Below are 18,628 nucleotides of genomic sequence, written 5' to 3'. Positions count from 1 at the left end.
ACAGGGTTTTGCCATGTTGGCCAGGCTGGTCTCAAACTCCTGACCTCAGGTAATCCACCCACATCCACCTTCCAAAGTCCTGGAATTACAGGCATGAGCCACCGTGCCTCACCCTTCCTCCCCATTTACTGATTGCTGTTCCTCTAGCTTGGGGTTCTACCATCACTTGTCCAAACAAGAGTGAAAGCCTTCTAATGAGTTGCTGCCTCCAGATTTCACCCTCTAACCCATAGCCCTAATTTCAGTCTGAATGACTGTACTCAAATAATCATTCCAGCAATTCTCTTTCCTGTGCTTGACTGGGGTACAGACTTTTCTTATTTGGACCATCCTTTCAGTCTCCCACATGAAAATACCTGCAACTTTGTTTCAAAATCTACTGCTATAAAGTTTCTTATACTAACCACAATTTATCAATCACTTTATCCCTCACACCCTATACTCATTCTACAATATTTTACACTTAGTTCATATAATTTTTCCAACATTGCACATGCCTACTTTATTAAGAAAATATTTATGACTTTAGAATATCTCCCTATACCCCATACCTAGTAGAGTTCTTTTTGGCAAGTACCAATAAATGGTTAAAGGCTCAATACATGTATGATTCACATAGTTATCAAGGGCACTGGCTTAGGAAAATGAGACAGCTGATTTTAAATCCTAGATCTAACACGGGTTGTGTAGTTCTGCAGAAGTTACCAATTTCTCTTAAGTTCACCTCCTTCTATGTCAGGAGAGATGAAGCAGTCTGCGAGGTGTGCTACACTTGAGTGAATGGCTCAGGCAAAGTGCACCTGAGTCACATTAATTTGGTGCAGATGAGGAGGAACAGACAGGGGAGGATGGCCGGTTGCATGCAATCCTTCAGGCCTTCCTCAAGCTCAGGGGAAACCTACTTTGTTGGGCATGGATGAATGTCCTGTGGCTGTGATTCAGTAAAGAAACCCTACCCACTCCCCAACACCACTTTTCCTTTTAATAGGGATTTCGGGAGAATGGTCTTTTGTGTCTGGGGAAAATCCAATCTGATCTTGGGTCTGTGCTACTTAAGGGAGTTGCAGACAAACTCTTGCAACAGGATACTTGTGATGATAGCAACTACAGCCCTTCCTTCTGAGGGTAGGGAAAGCCAGTAGTCCTAGCTATTTCTTTGCCATGCCACCCAGAGCAAGCTGTATGTCTTATTCAGTAGATAATTCTGCTTGTCTCCTCTGACTCCTGCATGAAATGGCAATATTCATGTGCCTGCTTCCCTACATTACTAGGAACAAATCAGAAGACGCTCATTCTTTACAGTCTCTGACACATATTAACTTTAATAAATGATGGCTATATAATATCACGTTTTAATAAATATATTGCAATGCCAATGCTATGAATAGGTGGAAAATGTGAGCATGACGGTGGTGTAATTGAGGTATAAAAGTCAATTTGATCAAATACATTCCCATAAGTTACTCATGCCCAACCCATTCTTTGGTTATTTTCTGATTATCTACAAGAATGTTTATCCATTAAGTTTATTACTTTTTCTCCTTTAATAATGGTTTAAAGTTACACAACCATCATTTGTCATTAACTCCTGCCACACTATTTCACTATATGTGTTTAAGTTTGAGTTTAAAATCCTGCTGGCTTCCAGTACTACTACTTCAACCATGGGTCAATGTGAAAAGAATATTGACCAAATACATGGACAGTATGCTCACCCCAAAGATAGCAAATGAAGTTGCAATAAAAAGAACATTCCAGAGAGCTGCAGATCAAGACAGGTGAGGGGGAGGTTTGAGTTATCATTAGCCACAGAGCAGCAGATAACTCAAAAGAACCTGTACCTTAGCTATCACCACCATGTGGACATTATACCTGGTGCTTTAGAGCCAGCCAAACAGCATAAACAGTCCCACTAAACTGTTGCTCTTAATGTTAAATGTGTTAATATTGAGTTTATATCCTAGGTTTAATGCATACTAAGGGTGTGGTACTGAACAAATGGCTTAATGTTTCTAAGACCCAGTTTTCTCTCTAATAAATGGGTGGTTTTGAGGATTAAATTATTAGTAGAATGTCTACAAAAAATACACGCACAATAACTGTTAGCTATTTTTATACTGTGATAGACAAGTATTTTGCAAGGTGGATGTTCTGAATAAGTGGAGAATATAACTGTAAACAGGAAGCACTTTGAAATTGGTTTTACTAGTTGTCCATCATGTGGCATGAGCTTTGCTAAGCTCTACGATCCAAAGACAAATAAGACTACTGTCCAAGTTCTAGTTTGCAGGATCATAATTGGGGGTAGGATTTTTTTAATGCGTGATTTTATTCAGGTATACTAATTGTGACGTGAGGAACTAACATGGTGTAGCTAAGCTGGATTGTTGAAGCCACGAAAGCCTGCAATTAAGGTGGACAGATAGTGAGAGGTTAGTTGGCCACTGACTCATCTCTGTTATTCAACAACTAGAGGAAATGTCAATATAACCTTGCTTTCTGGAGTTTGGCAAACTTGGCTGCAAACCCAGCTCTGCCACTTCCTCTCTGTGTGGCTTGAGCAAGCCAACCTCTCTAAGCTTTAGCTTTCTCATTTTCAAAAGAGGTAAATGGAGTAGTTACCCAGTAATATTTATCGGGGCTATTTTGAGGAATCGTAAACTGCTTAGAATAGTGCATATAATAAGCACTAAGGAAACGGTGCTATTTCTAGAGTTATAGAAAGGAATGCTATTAATGTTACTATTAGTGTTACTGCTATTATTGCTATTAATATTATATTAATACATTTATTAGTATTATTCTGTAGGCCCTGGAGGAATCAGGTCTGTCAAATATGTTTGATGGTAGAGATGGACAGTGAAAACATCACGAAATACAGGAGAGTACCCACACAAACCACACAATGTGATCTCTCTGTTGGATAGAGTTTAGACAACTTCAACAAGTCACTTGATCTCTTTATCACCTGCTTTTCTTTTATGTAAAGAAAGTGAATCAGAACTTAACTCGGAATCAGAACTTAACTTGGCTTACATCACAAAGTGACAGCGTATATATGAAAAAAGCTTTAGTAGCTAAAAATAAATGTTTACTCGAGAAAAAAAAAACGATGTCGTGAATTGAGCAGTCCTGGGTTCTCTTCAAGATTATTTCATATGTGAGGCTCTGAGCAAATTACTGAATCTCTTCAAACCTCACACTGTTAGTCTGCTAATTGTAAATCATATTAACTAACCCACTGTTCTATAATAAAAGTGTATCTAACAGGATAATATGGCTTGAGGTGCACTATCAATAACTCTTAGGTCCCTTCCTCACAAAAAATATATATAATAAAATGCTTCATTAAGAGGAGACTAAGTGAAATCTGTGGTTTCTGTCTTTTTTATGTGAAAGTATTTTAAACACATGTTATATTCAGGCAGAAGTCTTTTCTTTTTCTATTAATTTATACTGACAGCATAGCATAATTAAAGGTGAATTGCATAATATTGTTTTTAGGCTAAAGAAAAAAATATTTTTTGGTTTCATAACATGACTGGTTAAACTAAATGGAACACTGTCCCTTTTATTAAACTCAGGATACCTAAATGAAATATCATCAAATATAACTCATGAAGGAAACTTCTAATATTTGAAAGTTACAACCTAGTCAATAATATTCTATTTGAAGAAATACATTCACATGTATCAGTAAATATGTATCTATCCATCTATCAAGTGCTTCCATCTCTGAATTAAAATGTTAAAGTTGAACATGAAAGTCAATATTGGCAGGTACAGGCATGCACAAAAAAGCTTTCCACAAAAATCATTCCTACTTTTTTTACCTCTTTACATAGCTAAAAAGTCCATTTCAGTTTGCAGTTTGGCTTTTAAAACATCTTTTTTGATATCTATGTCAGTGTATTGGATAAACAAACACTTACTGTATGCACATCCGAACACTTCGATTCGCATTCCAATTCTGCCCTTGGGGTTCCATTCCAAAGGGATGAAGCGCAGAAATCTGGCTTTGATAGAAGGCTGGAGTCTATAGTACACAACACTGTCTGCATTTGCATTTCCTGAAAAACCCTGAAAGAAAAGGGAAAGAAGGACATCAGTGTATCCGGAGAACATCCATTTCAGCTTGTCACCTATAAAGTCTATGAGCAACATGTGATCTGCATTTTACAATGAATGGTGCTACCTTCTATAAGAAAATCACATTAACAGTTATGTCATGATGTCTCTCCATCCAGAGAAATTACTGTTGCTTCAACTTTTCTTTTTTCTTAAGAGAGTTTAAATTCTACCATCCCATTAAACCAGTTTTCAACCATGATACCTGTAATAAAAATTGCTTCTGTAAAGTGTAGATTAAACGTAAAAATGTGCCATGTCTGTAGCACTTAACATTGTGAATAGCACCAAAAAAATTGAGAAAATATTCTCCAAGGGTTGAAAAACTATCATCCGAGTCAACAAAGAAGTTGCTTACATCATTGATGAATGAATTAAGCTATGACGTGTTTTGGTTCTTTCACTTTCTCATCTTACTCATTAACATAAAGAAAAGTACCACGCAACATTCAAGTTGGAGCTACACTCAGATAACAGGTTGTTAAACCTCAGCAGCACAATGCCAGATACACACATTCAAATTGTTAAGGGAAATTGGAAGCAATAATAATTTAGAAAGACCTGTAATTAAACTTATGGACTTTAGAATTTGAAAGCTAGAGAAATCTTGGGAATTGATGCTAAGCTAGCACAGTCAAATTGCAGACAAGGAAATTAGAGGTCAGAAAGGAAAGAAAAAAAAAAATCCCTCCAGTGTTTGCAACCATTGCAACCATTATATGGTAAGGCCAGGAGCTATGTTTCTTCCATAAAATCAGGATGCATCGACATAATGGGTAGCTTACCTGTAAAACCCACATACTGCAGCACCCAACATCTAAGCAACTTTTGTTTTCTTCCACACAACACACTGTTAAGACTACAGGTGGAGAAGTCAGCATGACGCAGGAGTTGTTCTCAATAATTTACATTTCATTTTTATTTCTCACCTTCCTTGTCATGGTCCTCCTTCTCCTCTCCTCCATCTCTTTCTTTCATAATAAGGGGACGTGCAACTACATTTGCAGCTTCATGATAAGTCCCTTGCCCATGACTGGGTCAACAAATAAGATCAACCTCATGTAGACTGCACAAGGCAAAGATAAATACACTAGAAACACCAATACCCAGGGTATCTGATCATTTGCCTGTTTTTCTTTCTAATTCACAAATATCCCTTTACTATCATTTACCAAAAACATTTTCTAATACATTTTTAAAAGATTGGGTGTTTTATAGTTAAATTAATTTGATTCTCCTTGTCAATCAATTCCCTACCTCCTGCCCCTACTCCACCAGTACCCCATACACTAAATGTTCAAGCTCACATAACACAGGCACAGCTGTGATGGCATCTCCAAATTATATCCAAAATCGGGGCATCTCTTTATTTCAATATGACCACTCAGTTCAACAAAGCATCACCTCACCAGAACTTCCCTGACAGCCTCTTCCTGGTCTTTATTATTATTTTGTTCTTTGCCATCACCCCCAATGTCTTCCCCTCTGAGCACACAGTAACACTTGTAGAGGTAAATTAAACTATGCCATCCCCAACACTTTCTTTGCCACTTAGAACAAAATCTAAACTCCTTATTCAAACACAGTCTTTAGCAACCACTTCCATTATGCTCTAACCACACTGGACCTCCTTGAACAAGCCAGGTTCAGTTCTCTCAGGGATTTGCACCAGCAGTCCATTCTGCTCTGAAAGTTCTTTCCCCAGATCTTTGCATGCCCAGCTTCTCTTGTCCTTTTAAGCTTTGACTAAAATATTACCCCCAAGACAGGCCCTTTATGATCACAGTCTCTAAAGTACCTGTGTACCTCACACCCCCCATAAATATCTTGCTATTTTCTCTGTATTTCTCTTTATTTTAAGAGGGGTTTCTCTTATTTGATCATTATCTGCCTGTTTATCTTATCCTCCTAGAAAACAAACTCTACTAAAGCAGGGAGGTTTATTGTGTTCCATCCATAACACCTAGAACATTGTTCAGCTCAAAGTGGTTCTCAATAAAATATATGTTGAATGTGTATGTTTGAGAAAGACTGAGCTTAAAAACAAAACAAAAGTTCAACGGATGTCTCAATTACAGGGCCTCTCAGAGCATGTCATGTGCTAATGTGCAAATTGCAATGTATCAACCCATGGCAGGGACACTTACCTAGCGCATCTCAAACATATAAGGCCAGAAAACTGCTCCCCTCTGTTTTTGCTGTTGTTGCTGCTGCTGTTTTGCAGAACAAATTTCCAGACTAGTGTTTCCCAGAACATAAATAGGAGAACATTGTTTAATTCCATGGATATCTGGACTCTGATAACCAGAACCCTGAGAAGGTTCCATTCTGTTCCACTGGTCAAAATTTTTTACTGAGGTTTGGTAAGAAAGGTTAGCTGTTTTCTATATTGCACTAACCAAATCTTATTCCCACCCAACCTCTAGAGCACTACAGTCTCAATTTCTATGGCAATCCCAATGATTCGCCTAAAAAATCGATTACTTCAATTTCTTTTAGGATGGCTGATATAGGGCAATGTTTCCCGAACTTAGACTGCACATTAAAACTCTCAGCGCTTATAGCCTGAGCATTGATTTTGTTCTCTCTTTCTCTTTGGGTGTGTGTATGTGTAAGCTTACGTCTTTTGTTTTTGTTTTTGTTTTTTGAGACGGAGTCTCACTCTGTCACCCAGGCTGGAATGCAGGGGCGTAATCTCAGCTCACTGCAACCTCCACCTCCCGGGCTCAAGCAATTCTCCTGCCTCAGCCTCCCAAGTAGCTGGGATTACAGGCCCCAGACACCATGGCTGGCTAATTTTTTTTTCTGCATTTTTACTAGAGATGGGATTTTACCATGTTGGCCAGGCTGGTCTCAAACTCCTGACCTCAAATGATCTGCCCGCCTCGGCCTCTCAAGGTGTTAGGATTACAGGCGTGAACCACCGCACCCAGCCTGTATGCTTATGTCTTTACAAGCTTTCCAAATTAGAGTAATGTGCAGCTTTGGTTGAGGATCTTAGATCTTCTTATACTTTTGATTCTACTTCCTAGGTGCCACTGGCAGACTAACACAATCCCTAATTATAATTTCTTGCAGAGTGAACAGCTGGATGATTAATTAAATTACCCTCCAAAAGATCTCACATTTGTTTCAAAATTAATGTGAGTTCAATGATTTTGGGGTCTTAAGGGACTGGGAGAAAAGATGCACAGTGGCAGAGACAGCCAACAGGTAAATGGAATAAGACATCTGCAGATGACAGCCTTTCACTTTTCACTTGATCAATTTATGAGCTATTTAAATTTTGAAAATGTTAAGAATAAATATAAGATACAGTTTATATTAATAATAAAAATATCATTGTCATATTCAAAACTTTTAGCAATTATCTCTTATGGAGGGTAAGGAAAATTGTGAGGTTGGGGATATGGGACTTACAGCACATTCCAGTCAAATCTAGATTTTTTAATGGGCATGTATTAATTTTATAATAATAAAATAATGGAGACACACATAGGAAGAGTGTATAGCCATACAGAAGGCAAAAGCATTACTTAGTAGCACTCTGGATACTTTAAATAACTTTCTAATGCCAGTGTCACTTGGAAAAATATGCAGTTACTATTTATTAATTAACTGATCAATAAATTTGCAATTTTTGCTCCGCTTGTTGAAATTTTTTCATATATAACCAAGATTCTGCTTTGGATTTTAATATTTAATGGAAATTTTCAGAATGTTTGTGAATGATGCATATGATGCTATATTACTTTATAAATGAAAAGTTCAGTGCATGCTATTGAGTTTCAAATGTATTCCTTTGCCTAGGAAACTTTCCTCAATTTGCTATGAAGAATTGTTACCATAACAATTCACAAAGGAATGCATGGATTTAAATATCTCTTTATCTTTTTAAAAAAATAATAATTTTATTACAGGGACATTTATGTCTTCCTTTAAAGATTCAGAACTTTAGTATATGTCAGGATTACTTGAGGTGTTTTTTTAGAAACGAATCTTGCACCTGTGTACTAAATTTGTGGGGAGGGTCCTGAAATTTGCATTTTGAATGCATGCCAAGCTAATTTTGTGCTTTGGATCTTTGTTTCACTCTTAAAGTACTCCTCTGGTTTGTATATAAATCCTATTCTTTTATGTTCCCTATATTATCTCACAACTTTTCAGAGAGAAAAAATATTTTAGAACGTCTCATTTCAAAAGTCATAAACTGAGTATCTTATAAACAACAAAAATTTATTTTTCACAGTTCTGGAGGCTGGAAAGTCCAAAATGAAGGCACCAGCAGATTCGGTGTCTGGTGAAGGTCTACTTCATGTTTCATAGAATGCCACTTTCTAGCTGTAGTCTCACATCGTGGAACGGTGAATGAGCTCCTTTGGGTCTCTTTTATAAGGAAACTAATTACATTTCCATAACAGGACTCTTGACCTAATCAACTCCCAAAAGGCCCCACCTAATACCATCTTGTTGAGGGTTAAGATTTCAATATATGAAGTTTGGGGAGACACAAATATTTGGACCATAACAACTAGTGATTGTGTTCTATGTTACCAATTTAAATGTTTTCAACATGAAAGTTAGGGGCTCAGCATCAGACATAGCAGAAATGTATTAGCTAGCTTTAATATTTGCATCAACTCTGTGAAGTAGTTATTTTTGTACCCACTTTACAACTGAGGAAAATGAAAATTATAGAGGTTATGTGCCTAAAGTCACACAGCTAGAAAGTGGCAGAGCAAGGATTTAATTCCAGGCTTTTCTGACTCCAAAGCCCATAATTTAGCTAAGCCATCAAAAGGCATCACTTCAACAGAACATGAAAGCAAACAACTTACCCTAGAGGAAATTTAATATTTTATCTGAAGCTTTTTTCGTTTTTCCTCATAATTTATATTTAAAACCTTTTACACATTTTAGAATAATGCAACTTAGGTTATTGTTGAACTGGGACTCAGCTCTACCAGCTGACTTCTATAGACAAAGAAATTTTCTATTAAACTTTATATCTTCCCAAAATTATTGGAGTCAAATAAAAATAAATGATAAACATTGAATAATCAATAAGACTCTTGCATATAAATAGTAACCTCCTAATAGACACAGAATATATGTTATATCATTAAGTACATAAAATATCTAGAAGTAAAATGAACTTTATATGTCTTATGTGATAAAAACCAAAAAGCCTTCATTGTATTTTTCTTTTCTTTTGGACTTGGTGATTTCCAAACTCAATGAGGTGTTCATAGATGGTTTAGGAATGTATTTTAACCAAGAAAATTTATGGAGTTAATGAATTAAAGTTTCTCACAGGATTTTGAGTATTTCCAAAGTGATTCTAAAGTTTATGAAGAGGCATAATAGCACTAATTTCTTTTTCAAATATTAATTGAGCAACTCATGTATAAAAGCCAAGAAGTATAAAGGGAGATGCCCATATGGCAATTTGTAAGAAGCTCTAAAACGTCACTGTTATAAATCAGAAACATGGGACCCGTTACACCTAGTTGCACAGCAGACTCTGCAATTATATAGAAATCACTCCAGCTCCATCCAAATAAACAGCAGCACCAGTAGAAGTTCAACAAAGAAACAGGGAAACATGAAAATCCCCTTGTCATTAATAACCTCCCTTGTTGTGAGAATTCTTGTGACCTACATGTGTCCTACACATGACCTATTTTCAAGTACAATTCATTTTGACATAGTCAGCTGACATTCAGATGCTAAATAAATCATAGCAACATGCTGTCAAATAGAAATCACTTTTTAATTTTATGATGTCAAGTATAAATCTTTACTAAATGTGCCTCCCAAAAGGTTATCTAGTCTAGAAAAGTATATAATAAAAGCAAACGGAAATAAGAACTACTGAAAAGTGGAAAATTTGCTAACATAAACCCAGATGAGAGTAACTTTTAAACATATGTTGAACAAGACATCAGGACTGTATCTTACAAAGTTGATTCAGTCTTGATTATGAATGTAAAATTCATTTATTATAATAAAGAAATAGCAATGAGAATCCACTAATCAAATTAGAATGTTAAGTTTGGAGCTGCACGTATAATACATCTCAATTTGCAAAATTAAAGGGAATGGAATTTTATTTAACAAACTCTACCACCTTCCAAAAATACTGAATATTATTAAAATATTTATTTGAAGGAACACAATTATTAATGATAACTTGATGAGACCCCTTGTGCAAATCATTATATTAGAATCTATGGAGATACAAGTTATAAAATATACTGTTTAGTACCTTTTGCATAAAAGGGTTTGAATTCCCAAGACAGATCAAATAGCCAGAAGAGAAAAAGCACATGAAAGATGCAAACTTGGCTGTAATCTGTAACTATTGTTGAAACACAGCAATAAATTGTTTTATGAGAGATATGTGGACAAGTCATAAAGCTTACATTTATATTAGGATATTATATGTAGGATTTTGTGGAAGACTAAATTTTTATTGAGATGGAAAATAACTATAAAAATTCACATTATGGTACTGCTAGACTGGAAATTCTGAACCCTCCTTTTGGAATAAAAAAAAAAGTTGAAGAGATAAAAATATAATAAAATATTAAATGTCCAAGATCTAGAAGAAGAAAACCCAAAGAGGTGAGCCCAGCATTTGAGGCTTTCTCTTTAGGGATAACTAAAGGATTTCTGAAGAGGAGAAACAGAAGCTGGGTAGTTTTGTTGTTGTTGTTGTTGTTGTTGTTGTTTTTGGTCATGGTTTTATGAGCAGCTTTCACGGGGTTAGGGACAAAATTTTAGTTCTAGAGCCCTCAAAGAAGAGAATATTTTACAGGCTTCCGTAGGCTTTTTGTAAGAATTTAGAGGATCTACTTTTTAGGATAAAGGGAAAGCCAGAGATGGGACAGCCCCGCACGGAGATTAAAGGTAAACTTCCCATCTTTCCAATCTGTGGGGAATTATAGTGAGGATGTCAGAGAGGTTCAGTGCTTCTGGTTGCCTGTAAAAGTGAATGAAATTACACTTTGCAAAAAGATAGCCTTCTAGGCCTAAAATTGTCTATTCATTTTTTTCTTATGTAGTGTCCTACGTACAATAAAAAATGATAAAATAGCAGCAAAAACTGTTCTTAAAGGGAAATTAATATTTATCTCCTATAGAATATACATTATTCTAATATATATTCTACAGAATATACATTATTCTAATATATATTCTACAGGATATACATTATTCTAATATATATTCTACAGGATATACATTATTCTAATATATATTCTACAGAATATACATATTATTCTGTTAGACTATATTAGAATATTTATACACACACACACAGTACCCATCTCAGAGTGAAACATTGCTCTACACTGCACCACAAGAAAAAAGACAAACAAACTAGAAATCAATCACTTTTCTTAGACTCATCAGAGAACTGAGCTTTCATGGTGCTATGGAATAAATTGCACCCTCTCAAAATTCATATGTTGAAGCCCTAACCCACAATGTGACTGTATTTGGAAATGAGGTCTTTGGGAGGTATTCAAATTTTGATAAGGTCATGAGGTGGGGCCTTCATGAGGAAATTAGTGCCCTTATAAGAATACGAAGAGAGCTCAGACTTCTTTTTCTTCACCAGGTGCAGACACAGCAGAGAGATAGCCATCTGCAAACCACAAATAGGACCCTAACCAAGAAGTGAATTGGGTAGCACCTTGTTCTCGGACTTTTCAACCTCAAGAACTATAAGTAATAAATGTCTGTTGTTTAAGTCACCCAGTCTATGGTATTGGTTATAGCAGCACAAGCTAGTACACATGACACACCACCATGCTGAAATCTAGAGGGACGGGACCATCCAAAGAGTCAGAGCTGAGATCCATCCACCTGGAACAAAAGCCACTGGCACCAGAAACTGACAGGAAAACTTCTCTGATAATTTTGGTGAATCTCTGGAAACTGAGTGTAGACTAGCATGAGAGTGAGAAGTTCCTGACCACAGTCTTAGAGGGCTCCACATTTCTGTGGGCTTTACCTCCAAGAACCCATCCATGCATTCTATGAAGATTAGAAAAAGACTCCCTTCTGGCTCTGTCAGGAAGTGGGAAAGGGAATGACTGTGAAGTATGCTCAGGGTTTTCTTCATAACAAAGGGCTATTCTCCTGAAGAAAAGACTTTGCCAGAACCTCTCCCAACTTGGGGGGCAGTACTTCTCCCATTCCAGCCTCCGTACCTTTCCTGTCTTACCTAAGGAAAAAAAAGCAACAGGAGTCAGAGCATCACAGAAATAGATTGGAAACCTAGTAGCCAGGAAAGAAAGTAGCTGGCAGGAGGGAAAAAAGCTATACCACCAGAGATATGCTTGTGAAGGTCACAGTTCTGAGACAACAACCCACTGAAACACTTAAATTGAGTTGGAATATTACAGAACATTGCTCCTCTTACACATCGAACCACCACACAACAGGAGTCCAGTGCAATAATACTGGATAACAGTTGAAAGACTTAAAAAACAAAGACCGCCTCTGAAGAGAATTTAAGTCAAAAGGAGGAATAGAAACAAGTGCATTAGATGAACCGGAAGCATCTGGTACCTACAGTACCTATAGCAAACCTAAACTGTAACCCATTTCTTAGCCAGAGTAATGTAAATCTTCATACTAACAACCTATTTGTCTTAGTTTCTATTGTCATCAGATATAGCACATTTTGGTTTCAACAAAATATTACAAGGAATGGCAAAAAGTAAGAAAAAAAAACCCCACACTCTGCAAAGACAAAACAATTATCAGAACAAGACTCAAATATGCCACAGATGTTGAAAATCAGACAAGGGCTTAAAACAACTATGATTAATATGCTAAGGGGTCTAATGGAAAAAGCTCAAAACATGCAAAAACATATGGGTAATGTAATCGAGAGATGAAAACTCTGCAAAAGAATCAAAGAGAAATGCTACAAATTAAAAATGCTGGAACAGAAGTGAAGAATGCCTTTGATGGGCCCAACAACAGATTCAATACAACCAACAAAAGATCAGAAGATTGTGCACATGTACCCTAGAACTTAAAGTATAATAAAAAATATATATATAAAAGAAAAGAAGATACAAATTTCTCAAGCTGTAATAGAAAAAGAAAAAAAAGCTGTAATAGAAAAAGAAAAAGAAAAAAACCTGTAATAGAAAAAGAAAAAAGAAAAGCGTAAGATAGTATCAAGAATTGTGGGCAATTATAAACATTGTAACATATGCGTAAGTGGAATACCAGAAGGAAAAGATAATAGATCAAAGAAATACTTGAAGTAATAATGGCCAATAACTTTTCAATATTAATGACAGACACTGAACTGTAGATCCAGGAAACTCAGAGAATAAACATGAAGATTAAAAACCAAAATAAAAACTATTCTGAGTCATATCAGATGCAAATTACAGTAAACCAAAGACAAAAATAAAATTTTGGAAGAAGCAGAGGGCATCGAAAGGTAGCTATATTACTGATAGAGAAAGAAAGATAAAACTTACATTGGACTTTTCATCAGAAAACAAGCAAGCAAGCAAAGAAAGGAGTAAAATATGTAAAGCATTGAAAGAAGTAAAAATAAAACTACAACTCTATATCCAGAGAAATTATCCTTCCAAAGTGAAGGAGAAATAAAGACTCTCAGGCAAACAAAAACTGAGGGAATGCATTGAGAGCATTCCTTCCCTATAAGAAATGTTTGAAGAAGTTATTCAGACAAAAGGAAAGTTACATAGCTCAGAAATCTGGATCTACATTGAGAAAGGAAGATCATTAAAGAAGAAATAAAAGAAGTAAGATCATTTATTTTTCTTATTCTTAGTTAATGAAATCATTAGTTAAAAGATAAACATTTAAAATAATAATCATGTATTGGGTGCTTATAGCACATGGATAAATTAAATGAATTTAATTTTTATTGCAAATTAATATTACATTCACCTAAATTACAAATGAATGTTGTCAGGTACGTAAGGGAGAAGTTAGGAATACTCTGTTATAAGGGACGTGCACTATATAATAAGTAGAATAGTATTATTAATATTTGAAAATAGACTTTGGTTTAGTTTAAGGCAGCCACTGACAATTTTTAAAGTATAATTGATACAGTAAAACAGGAGACAAAATAGAATCATAAAAAAATTTTCAATTAAAATCAGATAAGGAACTTAAAATGGGGCAAAAAATTAAAAACAACTGCAACAAATAGAAAACAGTTAAAATCATGATAGATATTAATTCAAATATATCAATAATCACTTGAAAAGTGAGCAATCTAAATATACCAATTAAAGAGATTGTCAGAGTATATAGAAAGAGTAGGCCCAGCTATGTTGTCTACAAGAAATCCACATTAAATATAGACTAATGTACATTAAAAGTAAACGGATGAAGAAAGATATATCACACATTACCACTAATAAAAAATAAAAGCTGAAGGAGCTACATTAATTTCAGACAAACCTGCAGAACAAGGAAGATTATTCGGGATAGCAAGAAACATTTCCTAAAGACAAAGTGATCAATTTTCCAAGATGGTGAAATAATCCTAACTGTGTAGACAACTAACAATAGAGTTGTTAGATGAGGCAAATACTGATAGAATGGCAAGTTAAAAACAGAGAAGTCCATTATTATAGTTGGAATAATTGATGTATCAAGGAAGCAGGAAAACAGTAAGAATATAGAAGACCTGAACATCACTATTATTCAACTAGATTTAATTAACATTTTGAGAACATTTCACCCAACAACAGCAGACACACTCATCTTAAGCTCACATGGAACATTCACCATGTATTATGGGTCATAAAACATACTCATGCAAATTTATAAAAATAGAAATCATACAATGTAGGCTCTCAGGTCATAAAGGAATTAAACTATAAATCAATAACAGAAAAATAACCAGAAAGTTCCTAAACATCTGAAAAAAATTCAAGTTAAAAATAGAAGTTTCATGTGAAATTATCTAGAATGTTTAAATCTGTATGAAAATGAAAATATAACATCAAAATATGCAGGATAGAGCAAAAGCAGTGTTCGAGGAAAATTTGTAGCATTAAATGCATATATTAGAAAACAAACAAAGATCTAAATAAATAATGCAAGTTTTCATCCTAGGTTATTAGAGAATTTAGAATTGAAGCCTAAAGAATGCAGAAGGAAAGAAATTTTAAAAATTAGAGCACAAAGAATAAAATTGGAAACAGGAAAACATTCGAGAAAATCAACAAACTAAAACGTGGTTCTTTCAAAAGTTTGCTAAGATTGATAAACCTCTAGTTTGCTATCTATGGGGGAAAAAAGGGAAAGAAAAGACCCAAATTATCAATATCACAAATGAAAGCAAAGTCACCAATATTGAGCCCGTGGATATCAGAAGAAGAAAGGCAGAAGATAAATGAGTTAAGGATAGAAGTTAAGACATTAGGGGGAAAAATACAGCAAATTAAAGCCAAAAATTAAGAAATATTTTAGAAAAGAATGAATAATTGACAAAAATAAGGCAGAGTTAAAAAAAAACAAACAGTATATCTATACAATGGGAAATTACTCAATAAAAGACATAAACTGATGATGTACTCAACAACATAAAAGAATTAAAAAAATATTTTGTAGAATGAAAAATGCCACATATAAAAGTGAACACAAGATGATTTCGTTTATATAAAATTCTAGAATAGTAAAAATACTCTACAGTGACAGAAAGCTGATTATTTCCAGGGTCAGGGTGTGATGACCATTGTCTACAAAGGAGCATGAAGGAACTGTTGGGTGATGGATACATTCTGATTCCTCTTTGTGGGGTTAATTAAACAGGTGTTTACATTTATCAGAACTCATCAATTTCTGCACTTTATTTGGGTGCATTTTATGGCAACTAAATACTTTCTCAATAAAAATGATTTTAAAGGTAATAAATAGTATTGTACTATAAAACATGTATTAATTCAACGTATTATTAGACTTTGAATTCTAATTCAAATAATAAATTCTAAAAAGATATTTTTACACTACAAGCAGAAGACAAATAGCCTATGATTATTTTATGATATTGCAGAACTTATAAATTATGTTAGATATGCTCATTTTAAGTTCTATTTAAAAACAAACTCCTTATTGACTATAAATATATTTTGTAGAATCTTTGAAGAAGGTCATGCAATATTAAATATGTTTTAAAATAATCTAAGCAGGGAAGTAGTAAGAAGATGTACAAATGAGGAAACAGAGGTCATATGTATCAAATAGCATTCAGTATAATTCTATATTTCACCTGTGTGTGTTTAGAAAACATACTTCATAAATACATTTGTGTTATAAATCTGAAAGCATATACACAAAATTTGGGGGAATTGTGTTTATCCCGAATTTTGGAAATTCAGACTATTGTAATTATTTTTCATTTTGACTTCTGTATATTCTTCTTTCTACGAGAGGTATTATTCCTCATGATTAAAATACATATGAATAATTACCAAAATTAGGGAAAAAAAACATAAGTTGGTTTTTGAAAAGAACGTTTAAGTTAACAAAACCCTAGTTAGGATTGATCCGGGAAAGAAAAAAATAGGAGACATGAATAAACAATATCAGTAATGCAAAAGAGCATTTTACGATGATCCTATACACATTAGAGTGATAATGATATTTCGAATTATGCCACTAATTTTACAAATTTAAATGAAATAAATTCCAAACCAATCGCCACTTACCAAAACAGATGAGAACAGGAAAACCTGAACTGCCCACATCTGTTAGATTACATGCATAATTGTAAACATATTCACACAGAAAATTGCAGGCCTCGATGTCTTTCCTAGTGAATTCTTCTAAACATTTAAGGACAAAATCACACCAGTATTAAACAAGTACCTTCAAAGAGCAGAAAAACAGAGAATGCTTCCCAGCTTGTTTTGTGAGGCCAGCATAACCCTGATATTAAAATCTGACAAGGAACTTGCAAGAAGGAAAATAAAAGTCAATCTTACTCACGAATGCCAATCCAAAACTCCTTAAAAATAGTTTTAAAATGATTCTACAATATAAAAATATAGAAAAAATAATAAATCATATCTCAATCGAGTTAATTCCAGGAATGCAAGAATTGCTTCTTTAAAAGTCATTCAATGTAATTTATCACATTAAATAACATATGGTTTTCTCACCAAATACAGAAAAAGCATTTCATAAAATGTAATATTCACACAGGATTAAAATTCTTAGCCCAGCAGGCAATGTCTAACTCTGCAAAGAGTATCTCTAAAAATCATACAGCAAGTATCATACATTATAGGAAATGCTGAGAGCTGCTTTGTGTTTGACAATGTGACAAGTATGTTCTGTATAGACCCTTTCATTAAATATGTAATGAACTTCTAGTTAGTGTAATAAGGCAAGAAAAATATTTAACAGGTAGTAGGATTGGAAAGGAAGAAATAAAACTGCCTTTATTTATAGGTGTATGAGTGCAAATGTAGGAAATTTGAAAAATCTATATAGTTTAGCAAGTCTATTAGATAAAAGTCTATATATAAAAATGAATTAAACATTTATACAAAAGCAACAGAAAGTGAAATTTTGGATGACATTTACATTAGTATCAAACTATATTATTTAACTGTAAAAAACTAATAAAATATATTTAATGCCTTTACATGAAAATTATAAAATATTGAGAAAAATTTTAAAGGTTTATAGTAGAAAATACACATTGAAAAGATGTCAATACTCCTAAATTAATATATAGGTTCTACCAAATTCAAACCAATGTTTGTGTGTGTGCACAAATTACAAGATAGTTAAAAATTTTATGTGGAAATGTAACAAAATGGAAATCACCAAGATACTCCTCAAGAAAAACAAAGTTGGAGGGTTTTTTTTTTTACTGGATATTAAGTCTTATAATGTTATAGAAAATAAGAGAATATCATATTGGCAGGTTCTTCAAACAGATCATTGGAACAGAACAGAGAATCCAGAAACAGATTCAGCATGTATGAAGAGTGGATTATTAACAATGTTTGCCATGCAGAGCAGTGGGGAGAAAAATAATTCTTTTAAATACATGGTGCTGTATAAATTAGCTATCCACATTGGAAAACAATTTAAAAAGAAAAATCTAAAAATCGAAAAAGTTGAGTTCATGGACATAGAGAGTAGACAGATGGTTACTAGAGGCTGAGAAGTGTAGTGGGGGGCTTGCAGGGAGGTGGGGATGGTTAACGGGTACAAACAAACAGAAAGAATGACTAAGACCTATTATTTGATAGCACAGCAGGGTGACTATAGTCAATAATAACTGTACATTTTAAAGTAACTTAAAAAGTATACTCGGATTGTTTGTAAATCTAAGGATAAACAATTGAGGGAATGGATATCCCCATCCATGATGTGCTTAGTTCACACTGCATGCCTGTATCAAAACATTTCATGTACCCATAACAAATTAAAAAGAAAGAAATTTTTAAAGAAAGATTGATCACTA

General features: G+C 34.3%; 1 protein-coding gene across 2 annotated transcripts in view; it reads right to left on the bottom strand.

Annotated features, from left to right (window-relative positions):
• Positions 1-18,628, bottom strand: part of CNTNAP4 (contactin associated protein family member 4) — a 619,686-nt gene that overhangs the window by 132,189 nt on the left and 468,869 nt on the right. For both annotated transcript variants that reach the window (XM_034940754.3, XM_003829549.7), the window contains exon 4: positions 3,933-4,080. In XM_034940754.3, coding sequence (XP_034796645.1) covers positions 3,933-4,080 — 148 coding nt within the window. The remainder of the gene's footprint in view (positions 1-3,932; positions 4,081-18,628) is intronic.

Source organism: Pan paniscus, chromosome 18, assembly GCF_029289425.2.
Source record: "Pan paniscus chromosome 18, NHGRI_mPanPan1-v2.0_pri, whole genome shotgun sequence".
Classification (NCBI taxonomy): domain Eukaryota; kingdom Metazoa; phylum Chordata; class Mammalia; order Primates; family Hominidae; genus Pan; species Pan paniscus.
The sequence above is the reverse complement of the archived record's forward strand: the minus strand, read 5'-3'. Positions and strand labels throughout refer to the sequence as shown.